General features: G+C 40.9%; 1 protein-coding gene across 1 annotated transcript in view; it reads right to left on the bottom strand.

Moving 5' to 3' along the window:
* The window catches only part of LOC111266622 (protein qui-1), a 72,499-nt gene that overhangs the window by 57,351 nt on the left and 1,108 nt on the right, over positions 1-14,040 (bottom strand). Inside the window, exons 2-6 of the mRNA XM_022844259.2 lie at positions 12,601-12,813; positions 8,182-8,376; positions 6,565-6,793; positions 4,163-4,430; positions 277-428 (exon numbers count right to left, since the gene is read on the bottom strand). Of these exons, the coding sequence (XP_022699994.2) occupies positions 277-428; positions 4,163-4,430; positions 6,565-6,793; positions 8,182-8,376; positions 12,601-12,813 (1,057 nt within the window). The remainder of the gene's footprint in view (positions 1-276; positions 429-4,162; positions 4,431-6,564; positions 6,794-8,181; positions 8,377-12,600; positions 12,814-14,040) is intronic.

Raw genomic sequence — 14,040 nt, 5'->3', positions numbered from 1 at the left:
TTCGACAAATATTATAATCGTTATTATTATTACCATGCGTGCGCATGCTAATACGGCGTATACGATATCAACGTTGTTTTATGAAATAATATCGTAGGCGTTGGAAGATAATTTTCTTCAGGTGAATGATGCCTGGAACGGCGTGAGCACCTGCTACGTAACCTTGTGATTGAGCCTAATAGGTGTCCCTTTCCGTGCTTTATAACTTACAAATGAAACCGTTCCATTGTGTGCTGTATCGATAGTATTTGGATTTTAAGTATCTATTATATTTACCGAGTTCTTTCTTAATAGCTATCCAGGTTAGTGGCAGGCGGTGTGGCTCGCAGTCAGTGGTCTGCAGGAGCTCCATAAGCTCCGGTTCGCGGAAACCGTAGCTAGTACACGCAAGGAACGAACAAATTCGCCGCACTGGTTGAAGTCCATATCTGTAATGTAATCATGTATTCGATAATGTTAAATATTATCTTGCAACATGTAGAATATTAGTATTTACTTGACTCAACATAGATTAGACAATCCGTTCTAACTTCGGGTCATCTGCACAATACCTAAGGACGCGAGCCGCTTATCTGTAAAAACTTCCCACATAGACATATGCTGCACGTGAAGCAAGACGCTTCATAAGAAATTGTTTGGTGACACCCCATTGAGATAGACGAGCTCTGTTCACCGACCGTAAATTTGGCCCGACCTTTCCTACTAAACAACAGGGAAACGAAATAGGATATAACGGCCTGACTAGATTATCATTAAGCTATCTCATTGATTGATATGCAAATGCCTATTTAAGCGGACACTAGACTGGTCATTGAAATTATGGCGACCCAAAAAAAAACGTGTACCACTGCGCCAAACAGAATGCAAGGCGTAAGAAAATACGAGTCGAATTAAGCAGACGGTTCTGTCTAGTGTTTTCGGTCTACCGTTGCTGCTGCCAGCTCATGTTGGCAGCAGCCGCCGCCGCTCGACCGGACGATATCTTGTCGCCCTTCTATCCGGCATATGAGAAGCTCCTTGGACTTAAGCCAGTCAGGCGTGTTTTTTTCCTTCGTTCCTTATTTTGTCGTCTCTCCCGGCTGCTAATACTATTTTTCGTGTCAACTGAAAGTTCCACCGCAGGGAAGTATTTCACCCAGCGGCACTGCGCCCATTCGACGCACGAATGAGACGCCTACTAGGAATCACCTACCTTCTTTAGAGCTCGGATACTGCTGGCTAACTGCTTGCTATCAGCTACCGAATTTTTCATAGGCCGTACAAGGTAGGACAAAAGCACGAGTAGTAGGAATAGGTCCTTTCACAATGGCTACAAACAGCTAAAATAAGTTTCGAGTCAGCGACACACGCGATAGACGTGCTGGACACGAAAGGCTAGACTTAAAGTGAGATTGACGGTGACGTCTACATAATTTAAATCAAATCTGATGTCAGTACTGAACTCAGAACGGTTGCCGGGATCGACCGAATTGCTTTGAGATAGCCCTGCTTCCATTATCTCAGGACGGAAATTACTGTGAACCTAGCTATCGCATATACCCGGGAAAGATAATGCTATTTTAGCGATCTTGATAGACAATGCAATGGGCTGCACTGAAGCTTATATCTGCGCTATGAAACTCCCTTTCTTCAATTTTCTTTCCTGGACAACAAGCCCCATTGTAAATGGAGCTTATCATGAAAATGGCTGTAGGCCAAGCGGTGTTGTTAGGCTGTTTCAATAATAGCCGCATTACGTATTTTATCAACTAACGCATTTTCTTCTGACTTTACGAAAGATTGACTTTTTGTATTGCCATGTGCGATACATTATTAAATAGAAAACCTTTGGCGAGAGTCTAATCACAAAAATCATGTACTAATCGTACAAAACCTAGCGGCTATATCATGTGGTGTAAATACATCAAATCTGTGTACCTCTTACTCTGTTCTCTCTCCCTTCTCTCTGTCTCTCTAGCATATTTTGCTAAATTTTATAGACGGCTGGTGAAAGGACACCTCAGAAACGTTTGTTTAATCTATACGATCCCTGCCTGTGAGTTTCCCAGCTTGGCTATAGTCTCGGTAAACACGAAAAGTTGTGCAGTTCAACGCTAAGGTAAGACGTAAGAATTTTCCTATAGTGCGGCGACGTTTGGGGGTAGCCGATATTCTATCGATATCTCTCTATATTCATGATACGGCATCTCATTTGGACCACGGATATTAAATTCGATTCGTCATCATAAGCTTGAGCCTGTAATCATAACAAATGAAGCAGTGCAATATGTACGTATTTCTTGGGCTTTGGGCATTTCTGTCGCTACAATTATATCGAAACGAGCATTTGTACCCGTATTAGTACGTTGTCACTATAATACGTAGACGTATATACATTTCTTTTGAACTCAGCTTGCCTACATATATATATATATATATATATATATACGTGGGCAAATTGAAGTGTTTCGAGCCTAGCATAGAAACAAATCCTTTTTACGTCCAATGCAGTGTTTAGTTTATAGCGTAGTCTCTTTGTGAATCTATACACGTTTCCCAGCGAATCTTCGAAGCAGCAAGAAGCGACTAAGGGCCAGACCTGGTGAGTATGGTAGGTAGTTAATAAGCTTGAACTCCGGTAAATTTTTGTCCTGAGGACTAGTAACGCATTAGACGGTACGTTGTTATGGTGAAACAACACCTAAAAGTACGGTAATTTTTTTGCAATTTTTGCAAAACTTTGTCAAGCAGACCCCGTTTTCAAGATAGACGCTTAACATAACCTCGGACTGTCTTCGAAACGGTCGCCACCATTTACATGGTCGATGGAAGAGGCTTCACGCCGTACAGAGCCGACTCTATTCGTAGGCTGCTGCCAAAACTTCAATCTATCTACCTAGACTGCTTCGGACGGCCCTTGAACATTTATTTGACTGTTTCTTTGGTTTTAAATGAGCGGTCAGCTACTTTGTGCCCGCGTTCTTGCAATGTGGTTCGAGCCTCTGCTATTTTTCCAGCTTTTGATTCGACCATCGTCTAACACTATTTGGGGACATTTTCTGATGTTATCGGTAATCACTGCAAGTTTAGGCCAATCCACAAACGTATCGCCAAGCAAGCTAGAACAGCCATATTTATATTGCCCTGCCCAAAACTTCATGGTGGCAAATTATATTGCATACTCGGTAGGTAAACAGTCTTGAGCTGAATCTGCATAGAAGTATTACTTTTCAAACGTAAACATTTGACAGCTCTAGGTTCAATTTCTGTTCGTTTTCATCAAAATACTGTCATCGACTGACACAGACTGCCTATGATATGAAGGCAAAAAAAAAGCGTTTGATATGAGTGGGGATTTTGACGAGCAATGCCGTTCTTATACTGAGGCTGGATTCTTCAAACTATTCGTATATATATATGTTCAAAGTGAAGCATTTCAATCTAGCTTTTCCTTATGAAAATTGTATCTAAACAGTCACAGACATCTTTTTTTTTGCATATGCTACATGTGTGATTTTTTGCAATGACCCTCATCTGACATAAACACTGTCCGCCTTGGTAATAACTTCAATGGGAAGTGTTCCTTTATTCTATCAGCAGGCTACTTTTGGGTCAGATGATCTTGATGAAATATGCTACATACAACGAAAGTAAATTTTAAGCTGATAGCTGGTCGGTAGAGTGCAAGGGCTCAGAAGCAAACATGAGCTTATGTGGACTACAGTTGACAACTGATGTTTTTCCCTTTTATTTTATTTAGCAAAAATTGTGGTATATCGAAAATGGTTTATTCAGCTCTTCTGGTAAATCCTACGGTTTTTAAATTTAAAATCCGATCAAGTCTAGTGTTTCTAGTTTGCTTTATGAAAGCATGTGTATATATATATATATATATATACACAACAGCACATATATTCCCTTGTTGCCTCCTACAAATTCAGTGTCTTCAACAAAAAAACAACAGAAACATCGTCTTAGTTATCGATCCTAATGAAAGTCTACATCGCGTATCAGTTGGCCATTTGATTTACACTACGTTAACTGAGAGTTTATGAAGCTGCATGTGCGCCACTGTCCTCTTTGCACTCAATATGGTACCCTGTATTTCTAATTTGCGATCTTTTCTAGTTGGTTTATTCCACACTCGGAATTTTTCATCTGTACTTTACTCAAAACAACGTACCTTTGTTCAAGATTGTCCAGGCACTCGTAAACGAGCGCTTCGTTGTTTGCAGGTACGCGTAGACCGGCCGCGCTATCGGACGAACGCCAACGGCGGCTTCGTTCGCAAAGAAGTCGAACAAAAAGTGGTCCTCCAACGCCGGTTGCCGAACTGTTGTTCGCTGCCTCCAAGGCTGTCGCAACGGCATGTTGCTGCTCCGGCGTCAGCGACCGAGCGCTGTCCTTCAGACAACTCTGTAGCATCGCCATCGTCGCAGGACCCGTTAGCACTGAACGTGCAAAGGGTACAACCATAAGCAGTGTAGAGGTGGTGCGCAAGCGAGATACAAAATTCGGCAACGATAAACCAATATGTTATTACAACGGATAGTAAGGTTAGCAAAGAAAAACAAATCATTCAATTCTAATGACAAAATTAACCTAGTCGATTGCTTAATAAATGCAATATTATGCAATTGATTGTATATAAGTTCTGCCAGACGACACTACAAGAGCCGGTTGGCTTTCAGTTTATCAGCGGCTGGTAACTGGAAAAGAGCGATTAACTTCCAAAATAAAAACACATACGTAAAGTTCGTTCAACGACCCTTCTGTTTGTCGGTACTGTGATAATCTGTTCTTAAACCAGAAGTCACAAAGGTTGTCGCGGTAACAGTCATTTAAAGGTTCCTCCGAATGAAGGCGAAGAGCAAGGCGGTCTCCGATCTACCTCTCTCGAAATGAACTTTCCAGGAATGTTGGCCTGTTGGTTAGCGTCGAATTCAATACTCTATACACTGGTTTGTCCTTTATGTAGTGTGTCCTTAGAGAAAACCTCATGGAGGGATTTGGAAGGACTTAAGAAGATATACTTGTAAGACGTGCGGGTGTGTCGAAGGAAATAGCTTTGAGCCAGCTCGGCATCCGTCCGGAATTCGAAATAGCTTTACGACACGCAAGGAAGCCAAAGGATTTTCACCCTACGCGCGAACCATAGAGAGAATGGCGCCAGGAGTAGGCGGAGAAGTCAAGCAGACAAAAAGCGAGACTGAGTAAGTTGCATTACTGACCGCGCGAACGTCTGCCAGACAGCTGTTGCGTACGGCTAATCGCTTGAGAGCGAACACTAAACTGATTTCCATGGATCGTTCTGATCGCATCTAAATACTGTTTTCGTTTCATTGCATAATTAGTACATTGATCACCGCCAACCCGATTAATCTGATGCATATAGTCAATGAACGAAACAATCTCCCTGTTCTCAATCATTGAGGCGCTTAGCCAGTTGTTTCTACCGCCATATCAAGTTACTTACTTTGTCAACGAAACTTATAACGGAAACAAGCTCTTTTCTAATTGTCTCTTATGAGCCTCTCTAACCGTCTGAGCTGAAGTGGAGGTGGCTGTAGCTTCTTTGCATTCGACTGCAAGTTATATAGCCCGATGGCTGTATGCTACTAATTGATATGGTTATCTATATATATATATCGTTCGAAGCTAATCTATAATATCTTTCTCTCTTGAGAGCTCAACTGATGGCAGTCTTTGCGATAGAAAGCCGTTTCGGGTCGGTAACGGGGTCATCTGCAAGACGCGTTAGATAGCAATTTCTTTTATATAAAACACAGAGCTCCTACTAGAAATTCGCGGAGGTGTCAATGTAGTTCAAAATAAGCAGAGCTTTAATTGCGAAAATTCGAGTTTTGCGGTTGTCTACAGTCTCCACTGACATTTTGAATTGCCCAGTGCCCAGCAGGACTGCGACATTTGTTGTTAGTCGTAGGAAGTGGATTTTCATTCATCTCTTCATTCGATAAATTTAGTTTTTTTTTTTTTTTTTTTTCTGTAGTCTTAAGGAAAATATATAAAGCGTAAAGGCCATTGAGATATATCGTTAAGGCTTGGAGCAGTAGTAAAGTTGGCGTGAAAGATATACCAGTTTCCTATCTGGTTGATACATTATATCGAAACTTAAATAAGCATTCATCCCTAAATGTGTACACTACCTGAGTACGAATAATAGCGCGGTTAAACAGTGGCAGATTATTGACTGGCGTCATATTTGCTCTTTACTTTCTAACGAAAACCGCTATTATTCTATTTAGTATTCTGTCTAGCTAAGCCTTTCAAAATATCTCATTTGGGTATCACTGCTGTTCCGATGATCATCTAGTAAAGTCTCGTGAAAAAAGTTCACCTTTTTGTCATTGTTATATAGCTGCTTTTCTAGCTGTTATTTTATCATACATAGTCATTAAAAAATCTATGCGCAGATAAAACGTCAAACATATATATATATATATATTCTCCAAAACTACAATGTTTAAACAATCCAAATCATTTGTATATAAAAAAATGGCAGATTTTACTAACGCATACCAACTTTGACAATATATAATTTGCAGTTGTTCTACTTGTACTAACCAGGTATGTGTACGTAGGAATCAGATGAGGAGATACGCGATTTTAGAAGGCTCATGATAGACGATGAGGCCGACGATACCGAGACGATGATGTGCACATTGAGCGGTAGGGTCCACGGCAGCCAGCCCAGCAGCGAGCCTTGCGACGACGGGGGACACTTGAGCTCGTCAAGATCATCCAGAATAATGACGAGATCGTTTGTGGTAGTTTCGACTTGTTTCAAAAGGTCCTATGCAGTGAAGACCAATATAGACGCACATACAGACAAACAGAATATACCAGTGAATGCAAAGAGAAAAAAACAAATGCAACAGACGACGTAAGACGAGAGCGATACGGAAAGACCCCAACGCCTTGAAGCCTTTAGCTTCAAAAGCAGCTAACAGTGTGCTCTTCCGAACTGCTAAAGGAAAGTTCCACTTACACAGTCGGCCCGTAACACAAGGACACAGTTAGGGCGAAGGATTGGCTGCTAAACGTCTCATACTAGCTGTGTCATAGAGACATACATACTGCAAAGTGTTTCTGTTCAAGAAACTAGCCCTACAGCAATTTAGATAGCCGCTGACAGGACACCGCTGAAAAACGTTCAGCGTATCTGTTGTCTATAAAGGAACGAACAACCTAATGGATATTATATAGCTAATTCTGCATATAAAGGAAGAACGTGCGTGCACTCATAAATTCGTGCATCATTCAGTATGGTGTTGAAATGAACCTTCATATCACTTTAACTCATAGATTTACATATGTATAGTTGAATGGTATCACCTTAGAAAGGTGCATAAGACATTCAAAGCGACCTGAAAGGATATCAGAGCAAATCCACATTAGGATACGCCCTCGTATGAATTAAGTCTGATTTATAGCGCAGATGAATACAAACTGGCCCATCCTTTAATGTGTGACATATACATCTCATCACATAATATCCTATCATGTGTTCATTCATCAATCAAGAAAAATTAGACTCATCTCCGTACTCGAACTGAATATTTGCACGTGGGTTTGTAGGATCTGCCTTCTAACAATAGCGTAAATAACGACACCATCGCTGAAGAAGCATTTTTAAGATGCTGTGATGTTGAGGTTCTGCAGTGGCCTGAAAATTTGTATCCGATCGAAAGCACGTGGCGTTATATACGTCAAGGCCGGAGAGAAAATCACGAACGTTCTACAACTCTACAAGGCGATGCCTCAAATATGGGCCCAGGATCCAGACGTGATGGGAGTAATACGGAAGCGCATCTGGAACATGCCGAATTGAGTTTCAGCGGTGATCGCGGAGAAGAAGAGGGACCAAAAACTAGGCTTAATAAGTATATTTCCTCCTACAGCACTTTGGAAATATTTGTTTATAAACAATAACGCCACATGCGCTATCACTGAAGCGTGGGCACACAGAAAGACCGTACGCGAATATTTAGTCCCGGTACGCGGTTATTTTCGACCAAACTCAACAATTTGTAAAGTTTCTATGCGGCCTTGTTGTATTAGCCGATGACCGTACGTATTAGCTAGATAATTCTATGTCAAATCGCATTGAACTTGTATTGCATTCGTAGAATTGGATCCGTTTAGCGTTAGAAGTTAACTAATCGATATACTAAGACTTACCTGAAACCAGACGGAAAGCTTGCCGAGCTCAAAACTCTGATGCTTGGGACTGATCTCGAATCCGAACACCATCGAGATGTGCAGGCACATATTACGGAGCAATTCGGCCGTGTACGACGAGCAGGGGCTTTTCGCCACCGAGCGGATTACCCGTACGACATCGCTGCCTAGCCATTCTGGACAATACGTCAGTACCTAAAACAGAGTCTCAAATGTAAATCTCATAGGAATGAAGTCACTAGTACATGATCCAAAAGCTTATGATGGGCTCCCCGTATAATTCATAGAAGCTGTCGGCGAAAAGTTGTAAACAACTCCCGTCACTATGTGTTTAGGCGGTATTACCAATAATAATAACTTATTCTATTCACATTGTACATTCACCTATAGTTGGCGATGAATAAAGCAATAATTCGCCTGGCCATTTTGACCCGAGTCTGGACCACCTGAACTCTCACGGCGACGTTTTACGTAGGTAACCATAGAAAAATTTCGAGCGAGCGTTTTTTTCTTGTGTGTAACTTAATGCTGCCAATCATGTTTATGTTAAATTCGTACGATGCCATATCTATATTAAGTGAAAGCTCGGGAATCAAGAACTTTATGACATACATGTAAGACGCCGTTATATCTCCGACAAATGCAATGTGTTAGAAGTATTTTAAAACGCTGCGATGTATCGCCGGCACTTGCTTACTGGTTGCCGACAATAGAATTTATTTGATAAAATGTAGTTAAGAACGCCTACATTGCCAGTACCGATCAAACAGAAGATCGTCCTTTTCGTTCATGTCATTATCATTCAGCGTATCGAACTGGTGGGTGAAAATGAACTCCAACGATGTCTATGTAAACTTCGTGTTCGAGGGATGCGTATAAACACCAGGCAAACAGCATTTACCTTCTTAAATCTTATCACTGGTATTAATGTATATGATTAGTCAGATAGTATCCGTTTTCCGTCCTTTTTTATGTAGAAATCAATTTAGTGTTCGATGTTGGCTAAAGCGACACTCTCGCATTTTTGTTAGCCTTAGAAAATCGTATTAGAATTGCCTAACAGGTAGTTCTACACACGAAGTTAACAACGTGTAGCAACATTTACATGTACATAAAACATTAAAAGCAGTACTCGATTGTGGCTAATCAGCCTGTTTTCTGTCGAGATTAATATAACAGTATGTATGAAATAAAGATATAATTGGTTGAATGTATAGCCCAGACAAAGCTGCTCTATAATGTGTGAGACGACCGGCCCTAGAAATGCTCGAATATTCGAAACGAGAAATCATGCCGTACTAACTGGAAAAGGGGTGCGCTTAACGTTGATAAGACTGGCGATATGGCACCAGAGTTGTTCTATTGTGTCAGTTGCGCTGCTGTTCAATGCTAAGTGCCCTATAATATCCGTGACAGACATAAAACTAGTTATTGACGAAAACCTTATGGTCGATACTGGAGTTCTTCCTAACACGGACGCACAATCACGTTGACATTGCTCGCGTGACGTACCATCTAACCATCGATTCTTATCTTCAATCGCATTATTCGTTCAACAAGTAAGGCTCCACCCTCAGAGTTGTGGCTCAGACTATGTCGTCGCTCTATGACGTAATCAGTAGCTTTACAAGAACCCTACAAATCTACACAGCGATAAAGGTGTATAATGCAACCAGCCATTTTCTGAGCTGATTCAAGACGCGGTAGTTGGCTATCTAGGAAGAGCTAGAGATTAAGCGAAATGTATCTCTGATATATGACATTTTTTTTATTGTATCCGTGTCCTTCCGTTAAGGAAATCGGAACTAGAGAAAGTGAATGAGCTTGCCACAAAAGGGAGGACTATAGACCTGATTCGGGAAAAAAGGGACGGCTGGTCTATTGCAGTATCGGCTGCAAGAAGTAGCAATAGCACGGGTCAGCAAGATCCTCTTTACTTTTCGTCGTTTTTTGTCCTGTTTCTCTAGCCGAGATCCCGCGAGGTGTATTTTTATTTCTTTGTTTGTGCATGATCACTTTCGTGCGTACCTCATTAAGAGAACGCTGACTGAAGTTGGTGTACGTTGAGCTGACGGTACTGATTCTCTTGCTGCTCGAATACGTCCGAGCAATTATAATTCACGGAAGCTTTTTGCCCGCGTGAACTGCAATATAAAAATTGCCAGATCATCAAACCAATGCAACAAGCCCTAGCGGAGCTGTGCTCCTTATATCTCTCTTCAGAACTTCACAGAAGGTAGCGTGTATGACGACGCTTTTTTTACATCTCCTGCTACTGTGCATGTCGCTACTGTTTTATGCTTACTAGTGTATAAGGTTTACAACGCTATTGATGAAGACACTGCGCTAACTTTTCCCTTGTCTTTTTATCGTACTTCAGCGTGAACAGACTGTTCGCAGTTGTAGTGCGTCGTGTTGAAGTGGGAGCATAGCTAAACTTCGAAATGACGAGGAAGCGCAGACAAGGCATACTACAACGATTCTGCCAGCGCGATTCTACTCTACGACAATGATGATGTGACTGTGGCAATGTTATTATGGAAAATATTTATCATCAAGAGCGCCTAAAGGCGGAATAGCACGACAGAAAGGAATGTAGTCGCAGAAATATTTTTCCTGAAAGTCTCCTTCCCTCTATCCTTATCTAACACACTCCCTTTCTTTATGCCGGCGATGTTTCATGCAAAACGCAATCCTGCTGTAAACTTGCCGTAAATTCTCGACGCCTTTTTATAGAAATTTTTGAACTCGCCGTAATAATACTACAATGGCATTTTCGTAGCCATGCCACTGTGCGGTGCGATATAACAGACACTCACCGCCGAGACCATATCAGAACTTACTTGGCAAAAGTTTCGAACTCGAGAATATTAAGACCAAATCTATGTCCGCCTGCTGGCTCTATAACAGTGGAACGCTACTTGCGGAAAATTGCCCTAGGCAAGACCCCTTGCACTGTTCCCACGCTTGCACTCTTTTTAGCCCCTAGAAAAGAATAGCTTTGGCATAAAGGTCATATCGCCATTGAAATTCTACTCCGCCCATTGTCTCTACCAGGCTTTGTTAAGCGAAAACAAAATAAAAATTTTGTCGACAAATTCTATGGCAAGAAACAGCAGCGGAACCGCCTCAAAGCTTTTAGAACGGCCGTAGCCCTAGTAAAAGGGTTCGGTATAATTCTCTGAAAAAGTTTATTATACTTTAATTCTATGATAAAAGGTTTATCACTGAGGGTAAAAGCTTTACTGGGCAACTTCCTAAAGAATTATCAAATTTGCCGGATTTAGTGGTCAACATGTAGATTGCCAAACGTGCACACGTACGTAGAGAATAGTAATATAAAATTAATAATCCATTCATTTGATTTTTTGAGCAGGTTAAAAATAGTTCAACATAACTAGGTACTCGGCCAAAATTCGAAATTTGAGTTAGCTCTGATTCCTCAGGGCAGCTTAAATAGATTGTCCCGCTTAGGGCCCTCGAGCATACATTTATCATATACTGGCCGTTAATGTGACGGCGCACGCTGCCTAAAACGACTGCGCCTAGCTAACCGCTTGGCAACCCAACTGCTGGATAGAGGTAGCCCATCTGAAGTGGACTGTAAAAGTGAAGTCGGCTAAGTAAGTGATTATTCGCAGTAACTTATACACGTAAACAAGATCTGTCATGCAAATGAAGTTACAGTCGACGAATATATCTCGATGAGCTTATATTGCTATCTGTGTATGTATATAATGTCTGAAAATCCGACATTTATTAGTATGTCGCCGTGTGTTTGTTTATGCAGAGTGGATTGTGGACCATTGCGGCGTTAAACAACCATTTTTACCGTAAGACAAAAAGAACGCGTATGACCCTGTCATGTCAAAATTACACAGCTACTCCTATAATATAGCTTTTTTTCCTCTGCTCACACGGTACTCTGTAAATTTTACCTAAAGTTCATTGGCTTCTGTCTCATTAATCGTAGAGTTCAATAACTGCATAATGTCCTAATTGTACCAAATAGCACATCGAAGCAGGCATCTACGCGGAGGAAATAGTCGATTTTTTAATTTTCGCGAATCTTTATAGCTTTGTTGATAGAGGTTCGCTTATGGTTAGCTCTATTGCTTAGTACAGTGGTTATTGTGTTATAGTTAATTTTTCGTAAAGCTGACTAGGTACTTCTAGGTTGTAGGGCCATGCAATAGCAAGAGTGCCTAAAGCAAAAATACAATTTTTATAAATATAGCTGCCATAGCGGTGGTGATGGGTCGATCGGCCGCCTCATACAAGTGTGCGAAACGTTACGCACGTAGTCGATCGGTAGGCTATTTTTTCATCTGCCGTAAATGCGGAAGTTAAACCTACAGCCTTTCTATATTAGTACATAGTTGCATATAATGACGCAGTCAACATGTACATGAGGTTTACCTGTGCAAGTAATGTACTCTTTCCGCTGCCTTCGACTCCACAAACAACTATTGGCGAATGTCTCGCTCGTTCCTCTTCGCCGCACATCAGTCGTTGTATGTACAGCAGTGGTCCATAATCTCCGTCTCGCGACTGAGACACCCCAAGGGCTCGCAAGTGCTCACGACTGTTGCACAAGTGTGTTTGTGCTTCTCGAACCACTTCTTGGACCACCTACGGGAACAGAAACACAAGCTACACAATATTAAATCCATACTCAGTACAACGGAGATGATTGATGATCGACGAACGTAACAGGTGATGAGATTTACGACCCAAAATAAAATAAGGTTAATCTTGTATAAGGATTATCAAATGTTTTCAGTGGTAAAGGAACCAAATCTTAATAATAGCTCTCAACAATAACAACAACTTGACAAATGTTGTTTGTTCGTTGACAGTGTATTAAGCACATATTGTGTAACCGCATGAATCAGGTCGTATATTTTGAAAACAAAAGCATTGCACAATAATAGTAACAATAACAGCCATTGTTTACGATACATAAGAATAACAATATTGGTCACTGTATGCATAATTGAAAAACACATATGGACCCCCAATAAGAGTAATCGTAAAAGTTTTAGTAGTCCTTTTTTAGTTTTTTTTTTTTTTTACCCACAACACCAGCTTTCCTTATACATTTATCTGTAGAGCTCAGTTTAACTAATCTATATTCAGGAGGTATGAAAAATACCTCTTTTTCTTTAAGGAACGTTTTTCTTTATGTCCGATACGCTGATCGTTAAGTTTTACTTCAGACACCGTCTTTTTTTTAAAAACTGTACTCCTTCCTCAGATTTAGGTTTTAACTTAAACGAAAAAGACCCACTTTTTCGTTTTTACTTTGCTCTGTCCTTTTTAGGACATCTCCTATAATCTATATAATTTAAGATATTGACAAGGAAACTATCTCTCTCTGCCTTTAACATCGAACCGGTACTCTTGGTTGATCGACATAAGACGATTAGTAAGCAAATACATTATAGTGGACATTTTCATGGGTGTTAGTACTGCTATTATTAAGGGCTGACACAGGTGGCCCATTGCGACACCATAGTTCTCGCCGTTCTTATTTATGTGACTTGCTTCATCTCTGCTATATACTTTTGGGATCAAATAGGAAACGTACTCGGGGAGCCTATCTTTTTCACAGTTGGATATCGTAAAAAATATATTCTTGCGGGCTATTTGTTGTCGCTATTCATGGCACTAGAAGAGTACTGTATACTCATCACGATTAAAACAGAAAAATCCCGTCTGTTAAATGAAAGCGGAGATTAGCTCTTGTCCAATGTTTTCGCGCTCATAGACCTAATCACTCGAGATCGACGGTTCACCGTGTTGCGACCGTTGAGGAGACAGAAAGCGAGATAAGACGACGGGACGTCAGTTGTAGGG

Source organism: Varroa jacobsoni, unplaced genomic scaffold (genome assembly GCF_002532875.2).
Source record: "Varroa jacobsoni isolate VJ856 unplaced genomic scaffold, vjacob_1.0 scaffold_1104, whole genome shotgun sequence".
NCBI classification, from domain to species: Eukaryota; Metazoa; Arthropoda; class Arachnida; order Mesostigmata; family Varroidae; genus Varroa; species Varroa jacobsoni.
This window is presented reverse-complemented; position numbering and strand designations above follow the sequence as displayed.